Here is a 27647-nt window from a genome sequence, read left to right as displayed (position 1 = left end):
GTGGCCCCCAGTCCTGACAGCTGCAAAAGGGGCTTGGACAGATTCATGGAGGAGAAGGTTTTCTTGGCTGCTAGTCCTGGTGGTTTTGTGCCGGCGCTGGTAGCAGAAGTCTACCCCAGCTGCTGGGGCACATGGGCGGCTGGGTGCCTTTGCACTCCTGTGGATTTCCCGCTGCAAGGCTGGGCCTGTTTGCCCCGGGTCTCACCTGGCAGGGCCCTTCTGTGTATTGATCTCCACTCCCATAGTGGTGGGGAATGATGGGAGTTGTAGTACAAGGCAGCGGCACCGTGCTGCTTGGGGAAGGAGGTTTCGTGGCGCATTCCGTCCTGGCGCAGAAGTGAATGCGCATGTTTTGTTGCGTTTCCTCTTCTGGTTGGTCAGCCACAGTCAGGAGCATGCCACCTCAAGATCTCCAGTGTGTGCCCTCCAGGACCTCCTGAACCGCTGATGGAACGGCCAGTGGTTGTGGAAGATGGTGATTGTGAGGAATGAGATGCCAGGCTGAGGAACCCAGAGCGAGACTGTCCAGCTAGGACAGTGGGGATCTGGGTTTTAGGCCTAGCTTGGGCCAGTCATGCCATCTCTGGGCCTGGTCCTACCTCGCAGGGGTGTTGTGAGGACGAAGAACTGAGGAGCAGGCCGAGTGTGTGCAGGACAGAGTCCCCTGGGGCACTACCATGATTAATCAATGCACGAGTGGCTTGTGTCACGCAGATTCTAGCATTGCTCGAATTTTATAGCTGTGCCCCACCGAGAAAAAATTGCAATCCGGGAAAACATCGTGGTCGCTCTTCGTTGCCACCAGCACAGCGACCGTCAAGCCCTCGACGAAGCTGACAAGATGGCTTTCCGCCCGCTTCCTGTGCTGACTCTATCAACCAACCCGCTGCGCTTCCCTCCTCTTGTCCTGTCTGGCTTGTGTGACAGGATTTTATGTATCAATTCTTTTTCAAGAAAATAATATCTATTTTTCCCCCTTTTTGCACAAAGACAGCGAATTAGCGAGGCGCTGCGCCGAGACCGTTCAAATCCCACTCGTTTTAATTACGGCAGTTTGGCAGGCCTGCTGAGGGAATTACACCGGCACTGCAGGACGCTTGCCAGGTGGCGGCTTCTTAAAACTCTGTTGACATTTTACGACGCGCATGACTTTAAATGATAACAAATGAGCAGCGATTCTCCGTGCCCGGCAGTGCGCGGCTGTCTGCGCCGTGCCGTCTGCTCTGGAAACGGGATCCTTTGGAGGAAAGGAAGGCTCCCCTGAGCTGGCGGTGGCGGCTCCGTATGCGGGTGTCAGCCGCGGGCCCGGGGAGACACGTCGGATCAGAGCTGCGCCGCTGGATCAGCCCAAAGGTGCATCTCTGGGTCGCTTTTTTGTACGCGTGCAGAGTTTCCGCTCTGCCTGCAGGGCGGGGCATGGTGTACTCACGAGACGTCCGTGACAAGGTGATTTTAAAGCCTGGAATGTGGACAGGGATCGGAGTGTCTTTATTTATTCTGTTTATGTGTTTGTTTATTTTCGATTTATATCCTGCCTTTTTCCTGCGAAGGGCGCAAGGCAGCTTGCATCATTCTCCTCCTCCATCTCATCCCCACAACAACAACCCTGTGAGGTAGGCTGGGCTGAGTGTCTGTGACTGGCCCAAAGCCACCCAGTTGGCTCCATGGTGAGCGGGGACTCGAACCCGGATCGCCTGAGTCCCAGTCCCAGCTCTTAACCACGACACCACGCCGGCTCTCAGTCTTCAGGTTATGGATTTTAAAGGCCGGCGAAGCACAGCCTGTCTCCAAAGGTGTGCTGTCACCATCAAGAAAGTCCTCTTCCAGACGTGTCAGCAGCCCTTCCTGTTACTTGTCCCCAAAGTGTGTGAGGCTGCAGACTGGGCCCTTGAATTTGAGCCCAGGAATTAACCATGTGTTGCCATAATCGAACCATCCTTAGCATATGGAGCGCTTACATCCATATTTGCCCAGTCGCCCCCTGAGATTGGCGGGAGAGGCCCTTCTCCGGGAGCCCTCCGTGAGAGAAATTAGGAGGGTGGCTACTCGGAGAAGGGCTTTCTCAGCGGTGGCGCCTAAGTTATGGAAGGCGCTCCCCAGAGAGGTCCGCCTGGCGCCGTCATTATTTGTTTTTCGGCGCCAGGCTAAGACCTTTTTATTTAAGCAACATTTTAAATGCTAAATACAATTGAATTTTATCTGGCCAGGGCGGCTTATTTTATTTTATAATGTGTGTTTTAATTAAGATTATTTTATATGGATATTTTAACTTATTGTTTTATCTATGTTGTAAGCCGCCCCAAGGCTTCGGCGAATGGGGCGGCATAAAAATGTTTTAATAAATAAAATAAATAAATAAATCCTGTTTCCCACAATGGCCCATCAGCCTGTGGGAAGCCTGTGAGCAGAGTTAATGGGGTGGGGGGCAGCCCTCCCACATGCCTTGGCCCCAGTGGATCCAGAGGCAGGCTGCTTCTTGAGGTGGAGGGTCCGCAGTCCCTCCTTGGCATGCTTCCTCCCCTTCCTGCGCATCGACGTCTTTTCATGCCACTTCTGTCCACCCAGGCAATGGCGAGGAAGCCCGCTGGGGGAGCAGTGGCCCTCCTCCTGCCCGGGGTGCAAGTCCTGTTTTGGAGAAGCGTTTTGGGGCTGGGCGCCCGTGACGGACAGGCCTGAAGGCAAAGAAGCTCGACCTCCAGGACCAGCCCTTCCTAACCATCACAGGCCCCTTCAGGGATGTGCTTCAGCTTTTCAGAACTGGGGCGAGGGAGCACAAAAGCGAGGGAAACACCCGAGAATTGAGGGAGAGGGGCAGGGACCGGGGAGGAGGTGGTGCTCTCTGGGGAGCTCCGGAAAGCTGCAGGGATGCCAGACTGAGTGGCCAAGCGCCCGCAGTTGGACTGGAGGGATTGTACTCTGGGCAGGGCTGAGTGGATCCTGTGGATCCTTCGTTATTGGTGCCACGCTCCTCTCGTGGCCTCCTGGTGGCTTGAGTCTCCCCATTGCTCCTGTGGGGTCACATCTCTTACTTTTGGGCAACGCTGCCCCGATGCGGAGACTCTTTGTATTCCAAATGCTGACCAGGCTGGATTGATTAGGACCGGGGGGCTTCGAACCCTTGCGGAGTGCTGACTGGGCCCTGGGGACGTGGCAAGAAAGGATGCCGAAGAGAGAAGATTGATTAATCTTCCCGGCAAATGATGCCACCATCTCTTCTCGTCCTTCTGGGTCTGGCAAAGATGCTTGTTTTTGGCTGGGTGGGGAATGCTGGGAGATGTAGGCGGTCTTCCATCCGGGTGTTGATAGGGTTGTGCCTTGACTGATCTCAGGCTTTTTTTTAATTGGGAAGGAGAAGTTTTCCCATTTGTCTGCTACAGATCACGTATTTCAGGGTTAGCTGCTGAAGTGGTGAAAATTCTTTGCAAGGCTGTTTACTGTTTAATTTAAAAGCTGGAGGCCGGAGGTGCTTCCACAGTCTGGAAATCTTCTTTTAGAAGGTAAGGTGCTTTGCCTTTTCATGCAATGCCACTAACTTCGTTCTTGCGGGGGATCCATGTGATTCAGAGCTTAACCATGTGGACTAGAAACCCACATTGCATTTTGAATGGGACTCTTTGGGTAATGGGTTCCAAGCCAATGGAGAGGACTCAGCTCTTTCAGAAAACCTCATGAATATTGATTGAACAGCACTGGTTTCCAAGTGGGCTGGGAAGACAAAGAAACTGAAAAATAGATGGATGGAATTTATGTCCAGAAAGTAATGAGAATGAAGTCCCTACATTCAGTGTAGAGCCAGTGTGGTGTAGTGGTTAGAGCATGGGACTGGGACTCAGGCGATCCGGGTTCGAGTCCCCGCTCAGCCATGGAGCCAACTGGGTGACTCTGGGCCAGTCACAGACTCTCAGCCCAATCTACCTCACAGGGTTGTTGTTGTGGGGATAGGATAGAGGAGGAGATGTAAGCTGCCTTGAGCCCTTTGTAGGAAAAAGGCAGGATATAAATCGCAATATAAATAAACAAATAAATAATAAATACACTCAAGAAGGGGTCTGTGAAGGGAGAAGCTGGCTAGGGTCGCTTGGGGTGGGGTGCCAGGAATACGTGAGACCACGGATTAGTTGCATTCCAGCCCTGCCAGAGTCGAGACATTCTCTTTTGTGACACCCCGTTCAGGTGCCTCATATTAAGAATCATGCCATCGAGTTTGGAGCAGTGGCATGTGAGAACATTGGGTGAAATTGGGAAAAGTGCATTAGAAACGTAGGAAATCGCGAGGGAAGCTTACGGAGAAGCTGCGCTATCATCTGCACAAGTGAACCCTCAATTTGAACCGGCTCAGTTTGGATCCTTTATCACAACAGACAACGCACCGAGTCACTGTGCTTTGGCTGTCGGAGAGTTTGGGGCTGAAAAACACATCACGGGGCTTCCCCGTCCACCCTACAGCCCCGACTGAGCTCCTTGTGCCTTTTCATACTCCCAAAGATGAAGAATGGTTTGAAAGGACACCATTTTGGTTGTGTGGATAATGCAGGCTCTAAACGCCATCCCACTGGAAGACTTCCAGGGATGCGATGAGAAAAGGAAAATTTGCTGGGTGTGTTGCATGCAATCACAAGGTACATGCTTTGAAGGAGGCAATGTTCCATTGTGAGATTGTTCGAGAAAAGAATTTTTAAAATACCATTCTTATTACTTTCTGGACACACCACAAATATATATATGTCGCTCTTGTCACCCGTGGTTTCTTTTCTCCCGGCGTTTGGCTGAACTGGTGTGGTCCCTCGCAGCATCTGCAGACCCGGTCGGAGTAAGAAGGCAGTGATTGTTTCCAGGGAGACTCGTGTTTGGCAGGAACCCAAGTCCCATGCTGGGGTGATCGGCACGGCGGCCTTGTCTTGCCAGCAGGAAAACGAAGGGGGGGTCCTCCAAGGGGAAGGGGAGGTGAGCAAGTATGTGGAAGTGAAAACCTGAAGCGTCACCCCGAAGAGGCGACGGAGTTGGGGAGAAATAGGAGGGCAAGGCAAGGAGAGGCAGCGTGGAGTGCTGGTTGGATCAGGACCAAGGAGAGCTGAGATCTCACCCCCCCCCCCCCCCAGTCGTGAAGTGCAACCTCAGTCCAGCCGCCATCTCTCAGCCTGGCCTCCCTCACAGGATTGTTGCAAGGATGGAATTTGGGGGAGACAGGAAGGACCGCTATGCGACTAGAAGGGAAGGGACGCTCTAAATCTTTCAGTAAAACGCAGTGGAGGGAAAGACTCTGTTTCTTCCATGTCTAAATTCTGCTGCTCTTTAAGGATAGTTTTCCTCTGAAAAGGAAGATTTTCTTTTCTTCCTCCTCCTGCACTTTCCAAAATCATAGCACTATTATGTGGTCGCACTTCTGGCAGGAGGCAACTTGCCAATTGTTCTAGAATCCACCCGGCGTGCAAAGCAGCGCATGTCACTCTGGACTGAAGTCGCACTTCTGCATGCCTGGTGGCCAACTCAAGCCACCCCCTGGCTCCCACAAGCGTCCCCCAGGTCTCTGGCACAAGATGCACCAGAGGCTGCGCTTCTCTGGGCGTGGAGCAGCCTTCTTTTCATGCCGTTTCTGCAACATCCTGGACGAGGCTTGTGCTTTGGTGCTGCCGGCCAGGAAACGGCTGATCGCATTCTCCTGGTGGAGGCTGAGGCTGGAGACAGACCGGCCTTTGTCTGGCTCCCTGGAAGAGCGGCCTCCGTTTCTGCCCTTTCTTGTCCACGCCGTAGCTCTTTCTGAATTCCTGGGCTTGGCCGGGAGGTTAGGGGGGGCCCATGCACACTTTGCGTTGCTTCCTCAGTGGGTGTCGCAGCTTTGTGCAGCCAATTTGTGATGTTGCCAGAGTGGGACAGCCCCTGTTGCAAGACCTGATAGTTTTAATCGAGGTTTTATTGTTAGTTGAATTTTTAGGATGCTAAGTTTTATTTTACATTTTGTATTGTGAAACCGTCCCGAGACTTCGGTAATGGGGCGGTCTAGAAAAGTTTTGAATGAACGAATAAATTAAATAAATGCCCGGTCTCCAGTGAGGGGGGGCGTGCCCCGACCCCGGGCAGCTTGTATTCGCGTGTGTTCTTCGTTTGTCTTGTGCTGGATGTATTGAGGAGGGGAAGAGGAGCAGAGGAGGGAGGGAGGGAGGAAAGAAGCGAAGGGCGAGGGCAGACAGAAGGAGAAAAAGAAAAGAGGGAGTGATAGAAAAGAAGGAGAAGACAGACAAAGAAAGGAGACGGGAAGGGGAAAGAGAGCGTACGGAGCGAGGTGGTGAGGTGCACCAAGGATTTTGTGAATTCCTTCTGTCGGTGTTTCAGGTAGTCAAGGTGCTTTTATTCCATCATCTGCTTTATGTGGGAAATATATTTTGGAGGAGAATTTTGTTTAAGTTTGCAAATCCTCATTTGGGCTTACGCACCCTTACACAAATGCTTGTTTGCACAATGCTAGTCCTTAAGAGACCAGCCGGTCAGCAAGTCCATGCGCCTCAGGGGAAGGCCGTCTGTGGTACAGTCCATGGGTCAGAGCCGTAGAAATCCAGACGCATGCACTTCAATTCCTTTGCCCTCCCCATCCTCTTTTCCTCCATGCACCCCGCCTTTTTGACTGTCACCCCGGAGAGCAGCAATTGCTTTTCTGAAGTGATGAATTGCAAGCTACCTGCAGGACGCTTCTCCTTTTCTTTTGGGCTGGGGAATAGCATACACATGCTCTCAATAAATAGGCAAACGAGTTTTTCCTTCGACACAATTTGTTCGACCCGCAAAATGTGTGGCGACAACAAAGTCCCAGGTGAGCGTTGATTTCGTGATTTCACAGATTGCTTATTTTTCAAATCTTTCATTTGTGTCTGGGACACTATTCCTCACACTATTTATCTGGCATCCTTTTCATTTAAAAAAAAATCCAAATCAAGGGCTATCTGTCTTCCCCTCTGTCAGTGCAACCTACACATCTATTCTTTCCAGGAAAAAGGGTGTGTACTTATTTTTATAGTCATGATTACAGTCCAATTTGCATCCGCGATGCTGAGCTTGCTTCCGAGAGCGGAGAAGCAGGATATATATATATATATATATATATATATATATATATATATAGTGTGTGTGTGTGTGTGTGTGTGTGTGTGTGTGTGTGTGTGTGTGTGTGTGTGTGGCAGGATGGCACATGAGTGTAGTAGGAGGGATTAATTTCACATTTTCAAAAGTTACCTTGCCGGGGGCCATGTTTGTCACAACAGTTCCGGGGAAAACGGAGGGCAGAGGAAGCACACCCACCCGCAAAGACCACCCACCAAAAAAAAAAAAAAAAAAAAAACCAGGGCCCCTTTGTATTAATTAGGTTATTTTCCTGGGTGAACTGAGTATTCATGAAGCAAGTAATGAACTGTGGAGCTGTTTAATAGCTCCTTGAAAAGGCATTTGTGACGCACGCAAATTGAGTGGTTTCTGTTCTGGGGTACGAAGCCCCATCCCCTGGAAATCTTCTGGCTCTGTGTAGAATCTGCATAGGTGTAAGGATTTTTAAAAAATAGAAATACGTCTTTTATGTGTGGAGAGTGAACATCCATCTTCAGACATTATCTCCCGTTTTCAGGGAGGAGGAAGTGGTAGGCAGCCACGAGTCCTGATGGATCTACGCCACTTCCAGCACTTCCATGTGCTGGGGCACATGGGTGGCAGGGTTCTGTTGCACTCGGGTTCCTTTTGAGGCAGCTGCTGTGAGAGCAGGAGAGCAGGCCTGAGGGAGACCTGGGGCCGGATCTGTCATGGCTCTTCTGAGCGTCTTATATTTTGCTCTCCTGGAGGTTCTGTGTGCGTGAGACTCACCCACTGGAATGGCGGCCTGGGAGGATTTGGAAAGCGAGGCTGCCTTAGCAGTGATGTAGTGGCTTGCTGGTTGAAGGACCAGGACTGTTCTATGGGGAGGGATTCTGCCAGCCTCTTCTACCTCAAAATTCCCTTTGCATTCCGAACAGAAATGAGTGGCTCTGAACGATCCGTGAGCGGGCTGCTCAGGAGCAGCGGCTAGGCTGTTGGGCTGTTTTCCGGTCCCCGCTTGGTCACAAAGCTCACTCGGTGGCTTTGTACAATCCCTGCCTCTCCGCGTAACCTACCTGACAGGGCTGTTGGGGGGATGAAGCAAAGAGGAGGAGAAGGGCCCGGGGAACCCTCTTGGGATGCTCGCAAGAGGACCAAAACGGACGTCAACGTACAATATGCGGAGCAAATGAACCTGTGATTGTCTGATGCCAAACCCAACTCCTGCTGGGGGCGGGGGGAGAACGGCCGGAACGGCTGTGTTGAGAGAGGTACTCAGGGGTGCGGGGGCTTTGAGAGATTCCATGGGGTGTGAGAGCGCAGGGCTTCTGTGATGGGCGCCTGTATGTCAGAGTGTGTTGCGATGCCACTGATGCCAGAGTGTAGGCCATGGAATACTCAAAGTTGCGACAACCCCAGTTCAGGCTGGACATCAGGAAAAGCTTCCTCATGGTCAGAGCGATAGGACAGTGGGACCAGCTGCCTGGAGAGGTGGGGGCTCCCCCACACTGGAGGCATCCAGAAAGAACCTGGGCGGCCACCTGAGTGGGATGGTGTGACTTGGTGTCCTGCAACAGCAGGGGGTGGACCTGATGGCCTTCACGGCCCCTTCCAACTCCACTATTCTGTGATTCTAAGACAGCCCTATGAGGAGAGACTGAGAGAACTTGGCACTTGCCCTTCCTGTTCAGCCTTGAGAAGAGAAGATTTGAAGGGATAGCCTTCGTAAACTACCTCAAAAGCTATCCCAAAGGGGAAGGCCAAGGTCTCTTCTTGCTAATACCAGAGTGCAGGATGCAGAACTATCAGCTCAGATTCATGCTGGATATCAGGAAGAGCTTCCCCACGGTCAGAGCGACAGGGCAGTGGGACCAGCTGCCTGGAGAGGTGGCGGATCTCCCACACTGGAGGCATCCAGAAAGAGGCTGGGCAGCCACCTGAGTGGGGTGGTGTGACTTGGTGTCCTGCAACAGCAGGGGGATGGACTTGATGGCCTTCACGGCCCCTTCCAACTCCACTATTCTGTGGTTCTATGATTCTAGTCACGTGGCTACAGAACTCTCAGTGGCTTTCTTGGCTTCCACAGGGAACTGAGCCACTGCTGAAGTTCTTCGTTGGGCACGTGATGCATTTTGCTCTTTGGCGTTCTGGACAATGCCCTTCGTAAGCGTTTTGTTCCATGGTTGACATGTAACAGCATGCAGTGCGGAGCTGACTCAGGTGCGCGTTTATGAATGCAGACCCACAGGCATCCAAAAAGCTGCATGCTGGATGTTGGAAGCCCTCTCCCTTGGACACATTCCTAGAAGACTGCCTTTTCCTCTAGAATAAAAAGCGATCTCCCGTTCACACCCAGCAGAGGGAATTCTGTACATTTTTAATTAACTGAAAGAAAACTTTCCCTAGGGCAACTACAGACAAATATGCTGCTAGTCCACATGATAAAATACATAAAATCAACACAGTGCAAAGGAGGGATGTGAGAGAACATACAGTCGTGTCTTGTGTTCTGTGCTATTTTCCACACATTTTGTGCCAAGGGAAGATCTGTGCATTTGGTTTCGTGCAGAATGTCGGGGGTGGGGGGAGCCATTCTCTTTAACAAAGCAATATCTTTTGTAAGCCTTCCTGAAATTACAGGCATTTGTGGGGTTTCCACAATATACCACCTTACAGATTTCGTTAAACAAGGAAATCCAATTTTAATCCAAAATTGGAAATCCCTATTTTTAAGTATCCCAGAAGAATAAAGCTTCCTGCGGTGCTTCAGGCCCCCAACCTGCTGAGTTAGTCTGTCAGGGCTCAAACCTTCTATCTTGGAGCTGAAACCAACCAGGGCAATTTTGGAGGAATAATTTTGGACATCTAGCTGTGAATAATTTTTGACGTCCTTCCATCTAGTGGGTGCTTTGAGCTTAGCAGTAGTTCTGCAGGGCTAAGGAAAAGCATTTTGTACATGCTCAAAGGCATTGTCTTCCCACACCAGACTCATGGTTGCACTGCGTGCCATTCTTGTTGTATGTTCCCGGTATTTTAAGGTTTAATTTCTATTTTAATAGAGGTTTTATTGAGGCTGTGATGCTGTGTTTTTTTTATTTGTAGTGTACGATCATTCAGAGACTTTTTGTAATAGGACGGGATAGAAAGGCTTTAAAGACAGAAATAATAGAAAGAAAGGTTATGAATCAATGAAACAACCGATCAATTGATAGCCTGTTACCCAAGATGGCCCCCAGTCATGGAGACTCCTTCCAAAACCATGGAGAATTGTTTATCATGGCCAACAGGGTTTGGCTGCGCAGAATCCACGGCACCAATTCAGCCCAAGCAGAACTCTGTGCAATGACTTGACCAGTTAATGTTGCAGAATCCGACTCCTAAGAACTGAGGCATCCAGGGGTGGAACAGTATATAATGTTTAGGCAAAGAAAAGGCCTCAGCTCTCAGCCCCCAGCCAGCGGCTTCTTCATCGAGCATTTAATAGTAAGAAATAGTGATAGCCAAGGGTTCTAGTCCTTATGATTGCCAATGCCCAAAACTTAGAGGGAAGGATGTAAAAGGCCCTTGGATGCATGGTGTTGATTCTTTGCCCGATCCAGGGATGTTCTGTGCCCCATGGGAGCGCCAGCCCTGGGCAGAACTAGCTCCACAAAGCAAGGGAAATCAGGCGAGTTTCAGATCATTTCATCAAATCAACAAAATTTAATTAAAAGCTATCACGCGCGCTGGCTTAATACGTTTTAGCTGATTGTGTTGTTCCATAAGCACCCGGCCAGATCAGCCCCTGCCACCGCGCACCCGGCTTCTCGCTGCAGTCAGCACGGTTCTTTTCCTGGCCGCTGCTGCTCTGGCTTTGGTGCCCCGTAGTCAGGCGTGGCCTATAGAAAGACCCCCTTATGGGCGACCTCTGAGCATGCGGGTGCTTTCCTTGCGCCTCCGAAGAACTCAGCATTTCCTGGTGGCTTATGCCAAAGCGAAGGCGGTGGTGTAGTCACTCCGGATTTTAGCCTAAGCCTTAAATGGTGCACCCAAAGGCTCAGCCCCATGGACAACTCCTTAAAAACCTGGACTGCAGCTCAGAGCGGGATGTTTGTGTCGCCTCCCACCGGCTCGGGACTAGGCGAGGCATTCAAACTTTGAGAGTGGCATAAAATGTGGAAAAGCCAGGAAACCCCCAAATTGGCCTGAGAAAAGGGGTGAGACTCGGTTCCACTGAGTTGCAAGATTGGATCATTGCTGGGCTCCCCTAATGTAGAGTTTTCCACGGAAAAATGGCTTTTTGCAAAAAGCTCTTTGTATCCACCCACACAAATTGGGGGTTGCTCCAATTTCCTCCTCTGAAAAAGCTCAAATTGCCCTCCAAATACTCCCCCTCCCCCCAATGCGTATTTTCATCTTTTAGCCTGTGGAGAAATGTTTGCTGTATTTGAGATGTTTTTTATATGACTGGATTTGTATGACTAAAATAACCATTTGAAATATTCAAAATATTTGAATATTTGAGATGTTTTTTATATGACTGGATTTGTATGACTCAAATAACCATTTGAAATATTGAAAAATTTCATATTATGAAATAATGTGAAATTGAGCAAAACCATTTGCAGGATTTCTGTGTTTGTGTGACTTGCAGGTCACATTCTGAGGATCCCGTTCTAGATTTCTCCGACAGCCCTGTCTTGGGGCATTGCCAATGCACTCATGTTTGCTGGATTCTTGTGGTTTCATCAAGAAACCACATGCAACAAATTTACAAATGGCAAAATTCTGATCCGGCTGCAACCCTTAAAATGATTAACCTCACTGACTGTGCCATGGTCAGTTTATTTGCATTTTGCCTTCTTCTTGACATCTCCAGTCCAAAACCAGTTCTTGCACTATGAAATCCACAGGAAAACAGCTCCACAATTCCCTCATAGAGCTGCAGGTCAAAGGGACTAGCACCTTGTTTTATGCAAGAAGCTGAAAACTCAGAGAAGGGGCTGGATTTATCCCTGCACTGCTAGCAGCTGCCCCTGAGGCTGCACGAACAAGCCCGTAGGTATCTGCCCCCCAAGTGGCACGTGGGTCCCCGCCGGCCCCACCCGGCTCTTGGGAAATGCGAACCTGGCTGCTGTAGCAAGCCCCCTTCTAGCCATGTATGCAGGCCTTGGCAACCTGGCTGGTTCTGCTGTGCGAAGGCGAAACGAAAAAAACCCACGTTCCCGTCCTCGCACACTCTCTCCCTCGCACGCACACACGCCCTCTTTAAAATGCAGGCGGCGGCTTTCACGCCCCCCTCTCCGACAATGCTCCCCGGTGCTCGGAGACCTTTCAGGTGCCCCCGATGAGTGGGCTCAGAATGGCAAGGCACGGGTTTGAAGGAGACTAGCAAGCCCCTTTCTCCCCAGAGAGAGATAAACGTGGCTGTGCTCTCTGGCTGGCTTGAGTAATGATATCATTAGGACAGAAAGGAGCTAAGAGCTGCAGGTCTTCCCGTGTGGCGAGCTGGCCAGCTTCTGCAAAGGCTTTGGAATGGGGTGGCGGTGCCCGGACTGAGCGGCTCCTCAGAGGGCGAGCAGGCCAGGATTAGGAGAATAGTCTCCCCTGGGTTCGCCCACCCCCTGGCAGCGAGCCGTGCTTTAGCTCCTGCCCCACTCGCATCGGCAAAACCAGGCCAACGCCTTCCGCAGGTGCATGTGCCTGGACCGCTGGCTGCAGGGTGGATGTACCTTGGCGCAAGTGAGGTAGAAGGGGGGGGGATTGTGTGTGTGCACGGACATGTGACAGAGAGATTCGCGCCCAAGTGGGGCTTTGACCTCTGGTCCTGGTGGGTGTACACAGACCGGTTTCCTGTGCGCAGCCCTTCTTCCCTGAGCACAGATTTTTGGATCTTCACTTGTGGATCCAGATCAGGACCAAGGTGCAATTTGTCTGTCCACACCAGTTTTATTCTGTTTTGACTCTCACAGGAGTCTGATGAGAGGAGACGCTTTCCCCTTGGCTGCCTTCTGGAGGCAAAGCATGATTTCTACCACTGAGCTGTGCTCGCCTCTTTAAAAAGGAAAATCGTATAAGTTTCCAGTCCTCATGGTTCTAAGCAAAGGGTTGCTCTCCATTGGAAGCAGCTTTAGAGCATTTAGCCCAGCCTGTCCTCCCATTCTGAAGCCCTCCAGACGTGCCAGGATAGAGATGGTGGCTGGAGGGTGATGGACGTTGCAGTCCGGGACATCTACAGGATGCACGGTTGAGGGTAGAGGGGTCTCCTGGGATGGCGTGCAGCTGCCCAGGGGCTCAGACAGCAGGGGTCATCTTCCGAGGGTCCTGAGGTCAGTGAGGTTGTTTATCCACCCGGTTGCCAAAATGTGTCCAGCACCACAGAGAGGCTCTCACCTGGAGTGGCCCTGGGGCCACCCGCTTCCCCGGCCAGGGACTGGGCCTCACTCGGCCCACTTTTGCCACGGGCCTTGAACTGCGTCCGTCTCCTTCAGAGTCAGCTTGACGCTTTCGCACACGCACTCCCGCACACTCGCTTCAGCTTTCCCCCGCGGCGGTTGCATTACACACACAGCGGTGTGCGCTCGTCTCATCGGTGGGCCGCGGATCTGGGAGAAACCGGCCCGCCCTGTTGCACTCAATTGGCACTTCTCCACACAGTGGGAAGCTCACCGCTCCCGCCGGCTCCATTTAAATGGAGATGCAGCCCACGCCGTCCGCTGGGCCGGGAAGCTGTTCACGGCGAGTTATAGATCTGTGAGCCGGGCTTATATATGTATATATGTATGTATTGTGAAAGGTAATGCATTTCTGCTCTGGGTGGTAGAAACACTGGATGCCGGCGGAGCCTTCGCTTCACACCCATGCATACATAACGCGGGGAGGGGGCGAGGAGAGGAGAACTCCCCGGACCCCGGGGCTCTTCCTGCAGCAATCAGCAACCAGTGGAAATGCTTGTTTCCAGAACGGTTCACCAGCACTCTCAGGAAAAGTAGCTGCTGAAATGGCAATTTCGGCATCTTTCTGGAGTTCTGCTCATGAGCCAGCAAGATTCCTGGGAAGCATTTGCAATTTCCTGAGCTTGTGTTCGTGTTCAAAAGGGCACGAACGCACTCTTGCTGCAAAATGCATTTCTGCGTTTCTTGCCTGTGGGGCATTTCCTGGTGGAACTGGGCAGTTTTGCAAATTTGTGCAAATGGCGTGTAGTTGGGCCGATTGCACAGATAGCATGATTTGTGGAGAATTAATTTGCATTTTCTTAATGCACCATCTTTCAGTAATTGGAGACTGAAGTCTCTGGCACAGGGAGGGGTTTGGCTGCTTTTGCAAAAAAGTTGGGAGTTGGGAGTCCTTGCTAATCTAACTGAAATGCTCGGATAGCTACAGGTTGATTTGGGAAAATGCACCGAAGGAGTAGAAATCCGTGTCAAAAGAGTACTTGAACAATGCTGTGTTTAGAATTTGGAAATAAAAATCAGAACTATGGGGGATGTGTCATATATCAGTTCCACCCCAGGAAAAGGCTGGCTAATTCAGAAGCGAAAAAGAGGATATAGGAGAACCTAGGAAGCAACCCTAGCTGGGAATAAAGGAACTTTTGCCATGGAGACATCCCTACGGATTTCTTTTCTTTGAATTCCTTTCAAAAGACTGGCAAATCCATCTATTCCGGTCCATGTCACTTCACAGGTCTCTTATGCACCATTTTATTCTGTTTCCGTATCCCTCTGCTGTTGAATATATCTTTCAATGCCTTTTCTCTCAAGACAGCCTTTCTAAACTTATTTTCTCTCCAGATACACACTTCTGTCTGAACATATTTTACTCTAAGACGGTGCATTTTGCTCTCTTTTCTGCCTTTGACCTGAGAACTGCATTCTAAATACTGGAAGAATAAGAGCTGCAAAATGTGAGGAAGAGTATACAAGCAGCCCAGAACTGTTTGTTCAAGAAAAAGTACATTTGGTTCTGCTGGAAATACATCTTCTGGCAAGCTGGAGTGTCCAGGCTCGGCAGATCACTTGCCGGGGGGTGGGGGGCGCAGCTGAAGGTGTGTGCCAAAACCTCTCCTTTCAGGGTTTGGGCCAGCACACCAGGATCTTGCACCAATGGGCAGAAAGCAATCGTGGTGTTGCAGCTTGATGAAAATGTCAGCAGCCTGTGCAGTAGGTCGTGGAAAAGGATGCATGTGGGGGGCATAATTAGGAAGGAATCAAAAGGCTATCAGCCCAAAGCAGCCTTTCTTTATGCAGAGCAGTGCTGCAACCGCAGTGGCTGGGGATGATGGGTGGGAGGGTGTGTGGCACTCCGGTCCCTCTTCCGGGTGTTATGTGGCTCATGAGTGAGCAGAATGCTGGCCAGGTGGACCCTTCCTTCGATCCAACTGAGCTCTTCCTTATCTCCTACCAGAGGCTTTTTATGTGATGGGCACGACACAGGGCCTTCTTGGTGACATCCCCCAGAATCTCCAGCTTGCTGCTGAGGGAGGACAGTTTGGCCTCCACTCTGTCGTCCTTCCCTCCAGCAGGGAAAGTTGGTTCTGTGCAGGCCAGCCTTCCGTGTGCAAACTGATAATGTTCGTCCATCGTTTTCGATGAGGACCTTGACATCTACCGGGTTGTGAGCTGTCCACGGTGTGTCCGCAGGTGGCTGATAAGGCCAATACGGGCACGGAGTGTTCTGCCACACGTCGGGCAGACGCGTGGGCACCATTGTTGCAGCGTTTGCGGCTCTGGCTTCACAGAGCGCTCGCTTCTCTTGTGCTGTGGTTGTCCTCCTGGCTTCAGAAGCTTGGCAGCCTCGCTGGATCGGCGTGCGCCATGTCGATCGGTCTTGTGCCAGGGTCTCCCAGGAGGTGGTGTCGATAACAGGGACTTGAGAGAGGCTTTCAGCGTGTCTTTGCATCGCTTCTTTTGTCTCCCGTGCGATCGCTTTCCTTGAGACAGCGCACCATAGAAGAGCTGTCTGGGGATGCGGTGGTCTGGCATCCTTGCAGCATGGCCTGCCCAGCGCGTCTGGGCTTTCATGAGCAATTAGTCTGCTGCCAAAAGGTTGGGTTGGGTTTTTAACTGGATGGTCGCTGGTGATTTGTGTCAACATGTTGGTTTTAATGGAATTGGATTAGTCCTGTTTTTCATCTGCTTTTGCATCACCGAGAAGCACTTCAGGACTTCGCTTCATAACGAAATCATTGACTCATAGAATGGTGGGTTTGGAAGGGGCCAAGAAGGCCCTCAGGTGCAGCCTTCCAGCGTTGCAAATAAAGTTACTAAATTCTAACCAATGTTCGTGAGCCCTTTGAGAGCATGTGGGATACGGAAATGGGGGTGTTGATGCCCCACGGGGAGTCTTGCGAGCTGCCCCTCTTCCTTTGCACCACTCCACACAAAGTAGGAAGCTAAAGTTGACATTCACATGTGCCCCGCTGTGAAGTCAAGCTCTGGACTCAGAGCTAGAAAGTTGCATCAGGGTGGGAGCCGGGGAACAGAAAACAGGGATGTATCTGGGAGCAGAGGGAGAGAAACTGGTAGAGCGGGCCATCAAACTGAATGACCTTTTGGGTTGGGGGTGCCACCCTCACCCCAAGCTCTGCAAAGATTTTTTGGGGCTTTTTTATTATCTGTTTGGAACCTGGGATGGTTGTTTCACCTTTTCAGGGTTGTGAAGCACTTGTGCGGCTTTTTGGGGGGTGCGTAAGGGCACCCCACAGAGTGAGCCCCACGGGGCAGTGACGGAGGGCATCTCCATGCTAACCCACCTGCCCGCTTCTGCTTTCGGTGCCCTGCTGGAAGGCTTTTGGTCGGCCGAGAATATTCCACTCAGCCGCGTGCTTGAGGTGCTGAGCTGGACTGCCAGCTGGTGCTGAAGCTGTCGTGTTCGGAGCCAGATTACTGGACAGGCTGCAGAGGGTTCAGCTCACGGTCCGCACTTTCCATGAAATGCCTCTGGGGTTCCCCAGTCACCCCCCCACCCCAGAAATGGTCCATGCCAAAAGGTGCTTCCCAGCAGCCTGGCCTTGGGCTCGTGCTTTTAAAATGCAGCACAAGTTTTCCACAAACGAAAAACAGATCCTATTAAAATAGGAGCTGCTGTTCTGTACTTCCCTCAGTCCAGGAGCAACTAATACTGGCCTGGCGCCGTCGTTACTTCTTTTTCGGCGCCAGGTGAAGACCTTTTTATTTAAACGTCACTTTAATTGTTAACAATATTTGCTTATTTATCTGGCCAGGGCGACTTATTATATATTTTATATTTTTATTTATTTTATATTGTTAATTTTAATTTTATATTGTCATTTTTGTATTTTATTGTATTTTATTGTGTTTGTAAGCCGCCCCGAGGCTTTGGCAAGGGGCGGCATAGAAATGTTCTAATAATAATAATAATAATAATAATAATAATAATAATAATGTGGTCTGCTGAGACCCCCAACCCATTTTGACATTTGGAGAGCTGCAGCTGCAGTGGGAAGGGTTGGTGGCGGGAGACGGGGTCGCGTGCTCCTGCCTGGAGACAGAGGCAGATGCAGGCCCCACGGCATGTCCCCCACAGCCCCTGCCGAAGATCCCACAGCAAGAGACCCATGTTCTGTTCTGAGCAAGAAGGAAGATGAAGTGAAAGGTGGAGCAGTGGAAAGAGAGAACAGAAAAGGGGGAGGAAAGAGCGGCTGGCGGAAACGGGAAGGGAGGCAAAGTGTGGGGCGGAAGCAGAGAGAAATGGAGTGAGAAAAAGGGGGCAGAGCAGTGGGATTTGAATGGGGGGGGGGAGAGAAAGGGGATTTGGGAAAGGGTGGCAGAGAAAGAGAAGCCTGACCCATGACTGGCGTACAGCCCCTGAGCATTTTTTCTCTGGGGCTTTCAGCATGAAAGGATCCCCCACCTCCAGGGGGCGTTGTGGTGGCACAGATCTATGGGATCAAAGGAGACCAGTGGGGCACAGCACAGGTCCTGAGGCTGCCGCTCCCTGGGCTGAGCTGACATTCGAAGCGGAAAGCGATCAGTAACGGTGTCCTGAGCCATTCGCTGCTCGCCACCCAAAACCAGACCCGGTTCTGTGCTTCTCCTTTCGCCAACCCCTTAATCTCCTGGATAATCGGTCCCCAACATGCATGGAAAAATGCAAGCCCCTTTCTAGGGTTGGAGTGTGCCACTGAATATCATACCTGGAAGGTACAGAGGTGAGGTGGCGCTGCCCGCTCCACTATCAGCAGCCGTTGCCCGTTTATTAATTTTAAGAGGTGCTTAGTTTAATTCCGTAACATTAATGGGAAGAAGGAAGATTAGGTGCATCGTGCCGATACAGGAGGAGCTGGTAAGTCTTGCCTGGGTCTCTCCAGGCTGAAGCTGTTGAGATGTGCCTTGCTGAACTTTGGATGTCTCCAGGCATCAGATCAGTCTCTGGCAAGGGACCCAGAACATGGGACACTTCTGCCTTGGCAATAGTGACTTCCCAAATTCTCTTCGGAAGAGCCAGAGAGATCCAGAACTTTCTGCTGCTGAAGCTGGAGGGATTTGCCGCATGCATTTCCTAACTCGTCTTTTGTTCTCTTGTTCGCTTGTTTACAGGTTTGGATTTTAGTTTTAGGGGATGTAGGAGAATTTAATTCTGCCTGGGAATGGTCTGTTGCATTCATGTGCATTAGTGCTAATGCCCCTCATCTTTGTCTATGTTGTCAATTGTCTCTGACTTACAGTCACCCCATGCATGGAAGCCCTCCCAAATGTCTTGTCCGTGATCGGTCACCTCTTTTAAGTTCAAGGCTGTGGCTTCCTTGATGGAATCGACCCATCTCCTATTTGAACTTTTATTTCTCCTTCTGTCTTTTACTTGCTGTGGTATCCACAGATTTTAAAATGGTTCACATGTCTGTGAAATGCACAGTAACTCAGAAAAGGGCAGTCTGTGGTGGAATCCTCAGGTCTGATCCAAAGGAAACCCAGTTCCTTTGAATCCATGGGTTTCCACAACAGCAGATACAATGCATCCTCAATTTTGCAATGGTTGCATGGAGTGCCCTGGTTAAGGTTTCAGGTTTAATTCCAGCTAAGGGTTTGCAAAAACCTAAGAGGATGGAATGATCATACAGACAGCTTTCCTGTGTCCATCCCAAAATCAGCCCTCCATTCAGAACCATGAGGACTGGAATCTTGCCTTAATTTTAAGGAGAGGGCTGTCGCTCAGTGGCGGAAGACTGGCTTTGCGCTGAAAAGAACTCCAGTTGAATTCCAGTGTTGGCGTCTCCAGGCTGGTTGAGACTGAGTGGGATTTGTGGGCCGGATCTGCCCCACATGGGAAACTCATCTGGCGGGTGAGGTTTCTACAGATTGCCACACCCCCATCTTTGCCCCTGCCCCACCCCTTTCCCCCAACCACCAATCCCAGAGTTTGTATACCCCCCACCCCCTGGTAAAAGGTCTCAATGCCTTTCCTCTGGCCAAGTTCTGGACAGTAAGAGATTTAGTAAAAATACACTTCCAACTTCCGCATGTTGGCCCTTTGCTGCTGGCGCAGAGCTCTCAATCCAGCATCACGCATCTTTCCGCATCTTGGCAGGATGAGGCCCTTGGTGCACCCTAACCCCTTGTCGCTCTGTGATTGCATTCCCTTCCACTGGAGTTAAAATTAGGTCCTGTTTGGAAGGGGAAAGCAGTTCATCACCCAAAACGGAGATTGTTTTGGATGCCAACAAGCCTAAACTGCTTTCAGGTTTTCAGAGCCAAACATCTTGCACTGTTCAAGGGGGAGGATGGGGCAATCGGAAGCCAAGCCTGGGAGGAATGGTTGGAGGGCCCCATTCTGGTTGCATCGGGGAAGTGAAGGTTCTGGAGGCTTTGGGGGCCTGATTGCTTTCAGCTCTCCAGCAGGGTCCCCCATTGAACATGCTTCCACGTTCTCTAGGCTGCCCCAAGACAGCAGGGTAAGAATGAACGAGTGGAAATTCCAGAAATGCAGTTTCCGGCAAAGCTTCAGGAGAACGGTCCTGATGGGAAAAACGATTTGGCCATGGAAAAGACTGAACGGGGACACGGTAGGCTTCCTTGGGCAAAGTAGACTCTTTGGAAGTGTTTAGGCCGAGGTTGGACAAAGATGCTGCCATTGCAAGAGTCCCCCGCTGAAGAGTGACCAAGCTGGTCTGGAGCTTGGTCAACGCCCTTCCAAGTCTGTTTCAAATAAATAAGGTCTCGAGCTGCCCTGTTTCCTATGCTGGGAATGGGGGCAGGCCCTCTTCCTTAATTTCTGTGCTGTCCTTGGTGTCCCGCACTGCAGGTTCCATCAGGGGGACTACACCGTGGAGGTCAGCATCAATGACTACTTAGATATTTACTGTCCACACTATGAGATCCCGTTCCCCATGGACCGGATGGAACGGTACATCCTCTACATGGTCAACTACGAAGGACACGACTCCTGCGACCATCGGCAAAATGGCTTCAAGCGCTGGGAGTGTAATAGGCCCGACTCACCCAACGGGCCACTGAAGTTCTCCGAGAAGTTTCAACTCTTTACCCCTTTCTCGCTGGGGTTCGAATTCAGGCCGGGACACGAATATTATTACATATGTAAGTATTGAAAGCTGGCTGGCTGCCATCTTTTCAGCAGGGTGAGGGAGCTCCTGGTGTGGTGGGACCAGGATGGGAGATGCAGCTGCAAGAGCTTCTGGGTAGGTACACCAAAGGGTGTGCGGGAATTAAAGATAGGCACGAGGGTCAGATGTATAGTCCTCTGAGCTTAGTACAACACACTCTGGCCGGCAGTATCTGGGTTTCAGACTGAAGCCTTCCAAGCAGAGAGGCTGGGAATACACCTGGAGGCCTCCCCATGCAAAGCATGAACTCCTCTGCTGGGCAAAAATGAAAATAAGATTCTAGTCCACATGATTCTGAAAAAAAAGTTGCTTTAGCTAGGAGCATGGAAGACACCTGAAGTGTGGCTCAGCCACGTGAGGTAAGTGAATTATGTGTGGAAATGCATCTCTGTTGTCTTGGGTGTGATGTGGAGGCGCATGTGCAGGCACACTTCCTGCGCAGCTGCCAGAGGTCCCACTCCCCATCACACTAGTGGGTGCCATCAGAGAAAGCCACAACGGTCCCAAATGAGTTCAGGTCTCCCAGAATCCCACCCACGGATTCTTCAGTGGACCTGCTTTCCCTGCATTGCACAGATTCCACAGGCTTGCAGACTTTAAAGAAACTTATCTTCCAAAATACAAGGCACACTGCATCACAGAAGAATACTCACAAAACAAACAATGCAAAACCCGCCAACCCAATTATCTTTCTTCCTGTAGACCAAAGCATGAAAATGCATTTTGGTAGGACTGATCTATGTGAGGGTAAACGGCAAAATCCAGTTCTGTATGTGAGCAGGTGATGGAAGGAAAGCTGGAAGAAGCTGTGGCAGAGGTGCCCATACACCTGTTCCCAGGAGTTCACCAAATGGACCAGGCCAGGTTGTCCAACTCAGATACCGGACTGGATATGACATTTACTGATTACTTTCACAAAACACACACAGCACAAAACATTTTGGGAAGTGTTGGGGGCATATAATCCAGTATTTCTTTAGGTTTGTCAGTGCGTTGTATGGTACCAACCAAATAACTCACCTTCTGCTACTTTATTTATTTATTTATTTATTTATTTATTTATTTAAAGTTTTTATCTGCTGTCCAATACTAAAGTCGCTGGGCGGCTTACAAAAAGCAAAACAAAACAACCACATACAACAAACAGCACACAACACATTGCAATCTACCATGAATGATAAAATCAAAGATAAAACCAGTTAATTTTTTAAAATACTGGGAAAATAAAAAGGTGTTTGCCTGGCGCTGAAAGGAATAGAGCGACGGCGCCAGGCAAACCTCCCTGGGGAGCGTGTTCCATGGTCGGGGTGCCACCTCAGAGAAGGCCCTTCTCCGAGTAGCCGCCCTCCCGACCTCCTTCAAAGAGGGTTCCCGGAGAAGGGCCTCCGCCTCCGCTCTTGGGGGTGGGCCGGCACGTAGGGAAGCAGGCGCTCGCTCAGGTATCCAGGACCCAAGCCATGTAGGGCCTTATAGGTCATTACCAGCACCTTAAATTGGGCCCGGACTTCAATTGGCAGCCAGCATAGACAGTACAGGACCAGTGTGACAGGACCTGACCACCAAAACCTGGAAGCTTCCTCCAATTGTAACTCTTCATCAGGGGTGTGGAACCCTTGCGGCCCACGGGCCACATCCCATTTTGGAGAAACTCTTACGGGCTGCGTGGGTGGAACTGAAGGTGGTGGAGCTAAAGTATCAAAATTATTCCAGCTTGAAACTTTTCCTGCCAGGAGCAAAGCTTCAGAGAGACATTTCAACTGCTGAGAATAGGGTTTAAGACTAGGCAAAATGCAGGCAACCACCAAACAATGTTTGGGGAAAAGAGCCTGGGCAGGGATCTTTCCTCCCTCTGACTTTTTCCTGACAGCTCTCTAGCGAGGTCCTTTTGCATCCTATTGGGTGATACCTCGGGATGCAACTGCTTCCTGGTTGGCGTTCTGTGTCACTTCTTCGCCTCCACCCCCATCTATTTATTTTAAACCTTCAGCTGATTAACTCTTCAGATTACACCGTCAGTCGTCACCAAAGCAATCGCCAGGACTGGTTTAATTATCCAGAATGACTCTATTTAACCTCCGTTGGTGACTCGGGAACGTGGAATGCCCCAGTACCCAGCTGGGGCTGCATTCTGAGAAAATAATAAAAATAAACCAAAAGGAGGGAGGGGGGGAGAGAAACCCCTTGGCGCCCCGTCAAGTTGGGGTGGAGGGTCGAGGGGCAAGCATGTTAAAGACAATTTTGTTCCCAGATCATGTCTTGGCTTGTAAATGATTTGAACTTAGGCCTCCTGCTGAGGTCTTGGGTCTACTGTGCTACCAGCAAGGAAAAATAATCAAATGCTCGAAATTAGCTTCCTGGACCACCCATTACGAAGTCCCTGATTTAAGAGTCTTCATTTATCTTGATTTTTTTTCATTAAAAAAAGAAGCCCAGAGAAGAGGAGAGGAAAGAAGAGACGAGAAGGTCAAAGAGAAGAGAAGAGAAGAGAAGAGAAGAGAAGAGAAGAGAAGAGAAGAGAAGGTCACAGGAGGAGAGGAGAGGAGAGAAGGTCACAGAGAAGAGAAACTAAGAGAAGAAAAGAAGAGAAGGTCACAGATAAATGAAGAGGAGAGGAGAGATCAGGGGAGAGAATCTTGTCATTGTTGAAAGAAAAGCTCTGTCTGATGGCCACTTGGGAAGCAGAAACATTTTCCAGGGAATGGCCCCCAAATTGCTCGGGGGTCTCCTTCAAGGCATCCTGGGAGCCCCTCATGTCCCGGTGGAAGGAGAGGGGCTTGATTCACAGGGAGCCCCTCAGCTCCTTGGGATCCCTTTCCTAGGGTCTGTAGCAGTGGAGCAGAGATGGACGGACTCCTCCGGGGTCTTCTCTTAAGGACCACGTGTGGGCAGTGGGTGGGGCCCAAGCCAGTGGTGGGAGGAGCCAGAACTCCACATGGACGGGGTCCCCATTTTTCCCCTTGTTGGCATTCCGCATCCCTTTCCTTCAACAGTTCCAGAACTTGCCCTTTTCTCACCCTCCCCGAAGACGCTGCAGCTTGAACTTGGGCTGTCGAGCAAGCAGAACAATCGCAGGGTCTTATAGCAACAGAGAAATCTGCCTTATGCCAAGAGTTTCTATCTCTTTCTTCCTATCCTCCTTTCTCTCTTTCGTTACGTCACCCTCCTTCAGTTCGTGACACCTCATTCCTCTTTCTTTTCAATAGCCCATCTCTCTCTCTTTCTCTAACAGCTTCTTCCTGACACCTTGTGCTCTCGCTCTCCGTCTCTCACTGGCCCTTCTTTCAGGCACCCCCTTGTCTCCCTTCCCCATCATCCTCTCCGCCCCCCCTCCTTCGCCCCCAGTAGCTGCCTGGAAAAGGACTGAGGATTCTTCGTGGGCACGACCACAGGGAGCTTTTGAAAGTAGGAACACTCGAAGTTACACTGAATTTCCCCTATCCTACTTGAGAATAAATCTGGGGCTTTCCCATCCCTGAGAGCTCCCTGTTCACAGCCTCTTGAGAGGGTGGGTGGGTGACCCTTCACCCCTGAGATGACACAGTCCAGCAGGGCATGGGGAAACCCAGATCGATTCTCATGACTTGGGCTCTACAATTCACTATCCCCACACTACCATGGTGCAAGCCAAGTCCACTACCAGCTCGTGGACTCCTTGTGACTAAGACAGACTGCCGTTTGCACTAAATTTCTAATGACGTTTACAAACACAGCCACTCCCCAAGCTCGTGGCTTCTGTGCGGTTTGTGCCAAACAGGGCAGATTTCTGAAATTTCCTCAGCTTTGTGTGTTGGGTGTTTGTTTTTAAGTGAGCAAATTGCAGCCCATCTTGGGGCTGGAAGTCTGCAAAAAGCAAAACAAACAGCACAAGCCCTGGCTTGGCCCACTTCCAACGAGAAGCAGGCGGAAATCTGTTGAGCTGAAATTTGCCAGATTTCCACATCTCGGTGCATCCCCAGTGTAGCCCAGCTTTAATTTCTTCCCAGCCCACACCAAAGCTGCTTTGCCAGCGGAAGGTTATCTGTTAACAAAACAATTATTTACACTGGTTTGCGGTGAAAAATCTGCCATTTAGGGTTCACCTGTCCAAGCAGCTTGCCTTGCAGAATTGCATCCCTGTCCCCGGCAGGATGCGTGTGAGATGTGTAGGCAAACTGTCAGCCTGAAATTCATGATGGCAAAATGCCCATTTGTCAGAACGGGCTTTGGAAGAGGGAAGCCTTTTCGCCACGCACCCTTGAAAAGCCGCACTTGTCACGATGCGTGTGCTCAGGACAAACGCTTGGGAAGCAGCACATTTTCATTTGTTCGTCCCTGGGGAAAAGTAGCCTCTTCCAAAGATCATGCTCTTTACCTGCATGAAAGGTGCACAGCACCAAAAAGCCGCAACTCTGCCCCGCTGCTGGGATTGCCATGGTATATATAACCTTAAAATTGTAGCCACTCTTCTTCCGGACTTGCCTTGTCACTTTCAAAATCACTGCTTTTTACTTACTTAGTTTTCTTTGCAGCCATGGCAGCATCAAATTCTGTAGGAAACATTCATCTGACCTGCAGAAAAGAAAAGGAAGGATTAGGGGATATGAGACCCCCCCACCCCTGAGGAATAGTTTCCTTGTTTTGCAATCAGGTGGTTCTGAACTTTGTATATTTTCGAATTTGTATGCCACTGTTAAATCGATTTCTTTCCTTTTTTACTACATGCTATTTGGGCATTGCTTTATGATAGGAATTATGTTAAATGCATACATTTTCTGCAGAAATATGTACATCTATAACTTTTCCCTGGGATGAAGTCAAAGCCGGCTGTTAAAATGTCTCAGTTCTGAGCAGCTGTTAAGAAAGGACGCAAAACCAACCCTATATGAGCCAACCCTATACCCTAAACAGAGCCTGCCCCACATGCCTGCCCCACAAAGTGCTTTCCTTCACAACGGTCTTTCAGAGTAGGTTCATGATTAGGTCTGAGTGTTTTGTGCTGGCCCATTTCCATCGTTCTCATAAACACTGACCGAAGGATCGCTTGGCCCTCGTGTTGTTAGTTTCAAGGTCAACATTGAGAAGCAAAAAACTTAACATCACAGCATCTGCTTCCAAGCTGTCAGAAAGCGCCGATTGAACCAGAAACTTCTTCGGGTTTCTTCTCCCCCTGCAATCAATAAAGAAATGTTAAAATAATAACAACACTATTAATTAAAATCCACGACCCCAAAGCACTCTGTGGCAGCGAGGCCCGTCGCTTGGTCTGGGAACTCGGAGGCAGACTTTATCTTTCTGAATATTTTCTCCTCTCTCCTGCTCTAAAGCATCTATTTTTCAACCCTCTTAAATGTGTTCCTTTTATCTATATTAAATTACCATTTTCTCTGTCTCCCATCTCCGCGGAAAATGTCACTTGCCAAGTAAGTCCATCGACTACCACACTCTCCCCCGCCCCGCTTCCCCACTTTTAATGTCGTTAGGGAGAGATTACACAGGAGTAAATAGTGAAGCTCATCACGGCTAAACCAGTTAGAATTCATGTCATGTGGAACATTAGAAATTACGCCTCTTTGAGGAAGCCGTACTTAACAGACATGAAAGTGGCAATGTTACCTCCTCCTGCAGCCTGCAAATTGGAATTGTATTAACCTTCCGGGCATCTGGAGGAGGGAACCTTCGTACACCCCCTCTTCTGGGTCAAAGTTAAGCACGAACTTTGGGGTTTGCCGGTGACTTTGACTTCCAGGATGGGTGCGTGGATGAGGCCAGTATTTTGAATCAGGGCAGAAAATGGGCCACGTTCTAGGCTAATTCTTCCATCGGCCTTGAGGCACGATGGATCCCAGACATGGGATCCCAGACGCCTCGTGCGATGTCTGATGTGGCTTTTGTGGCAAGGGCCAGGGAAATGAGCACTGCCCGAGATAACCAGCATGCGCCTCACACCCAGACCTGTCGCTTGTGCAATTGTCTCGGCACAGATGGGAGGTCTTGTGCCAAGGTCTTCCTCTCCCATCATCAAAAGTGTGTTTCGCACTGGGAACCAGGAAATTGACCAATGTGAGCAGGTGCCAACCCTTTCTGCGTGTTTTTGGGGGTCCTGATTTGAGGGCTACTCTTTTGTTTCCCAGGAGGAGTCACAAGGAAGGAGAAATGCCCCCATTTCCCCCAAAATCACAAACGGCCAAGGGTTGGGTGACACTGATACGCTACTGAAAAGCACCTCGCATCCTCCTGGGATGTCTCCGTGACTGTGCAAACATCGCCTGTGCTCAGCCACATGCTTTCTTCCGGGCATGCCCAAGGACAACATCCCTCCTCCATCCCAGCCATGGCTGGAAATTGAGGAACCAGAAGCAGAGAGGATGCGGGGCAGAGGACTCCAAGGGACCCACACGGCTCCGTTTGTGTGTTCTGAAGCTTATGTTGCCACGTCCGTTGCATCTGCGTTTGACAAACGGTGGGCGCTTTTGTTCCTTTGCCTGACTTCAGCAGGAGCCGAGGGTTCCTTTTGCTTCTTTAGGGATAAATACGCATTTTTTTCTCTTCTGCAAATGCGCACAGGCACCACTGCACATTCGTATATATGCAAACTGACACAAATCTTTCTGAAAGTGTGAAAAACAGTAGTCTGCAAGTCCGTGGGATCCACTGGCTTGGGAAAACCCAGTCTGCTGTGGAATCCAAATGCGTAGAAATCCAAATGCATTTGAATCTACTGTAGAACTCCCCAATAGGCTGCCCTGTAACATTTCTTCTGCCCATTTCCTCCAGCACAAACAAAGAAACAGTAGGTGCAGCCTGGGCGGATTTAGCGAAAAATGGGGAGACCCAACTCAGAGGCAGCTCTGCACATGCTCTGGAGTGCTGTGGTGTTGGTGGAGGTTTTGTAGTTAAATTTCCGTGCTATTTGGGGAAGGAGACTCCATAGGGCGGGTGAGAGGCTGGTGGACCAGACATGTTGCTTGGTTTGGTAACAGATGAACGGACAGACACATAGAAACTGGCAGTCTGAAAGAAAGCATTCCTGGGGAGAAGCAGGGTGTGGATTTAT

General features: G+C 50.2%; 1 protein-coding gene across 1 annotated transcript in view; it reads left to right on the top strand.

The window, feature by feature from the left end:
- The window catches only part of EFNA2 (ephrin A2), a 152699-nt gene that overhangs the window by 108253 nt on the left and 16799 nt on the right, over nucleotides 1-27647 (top strand). Inside the window, exon 2 of the mRNA XM_044456014.1 lies at nucleotides 20296-20588. Coding sequence (XP_044311949.1) covers nucleotides 20296-20588 — 293 coding nt within the window. The remainder of the gene's footprint in view (nucleotides 1-20295; nucleotides 20589-27647) is intronic.

The sequence above is a fragment of the Varanus komodoensis genome, unplaced genomic scaffold (genome assembly GCF_004798865.1).
Source record: "Varanus komodoensis strain SLA01 unplaced genomic scaffold, ASM479886v1 scaffold80, whole genome shotgun sequence".
NCBI lineage: Eukaryota > Metazoa > Chordata > Lepidosauria > Squamata > Varanidae > Varanus > Varanus komodoensis.
The sequence above is the reverse complement of the archived record's forward strand: the minus strand, read 5'-3'. Positions and strand labels throughout refer to the sequence as shown.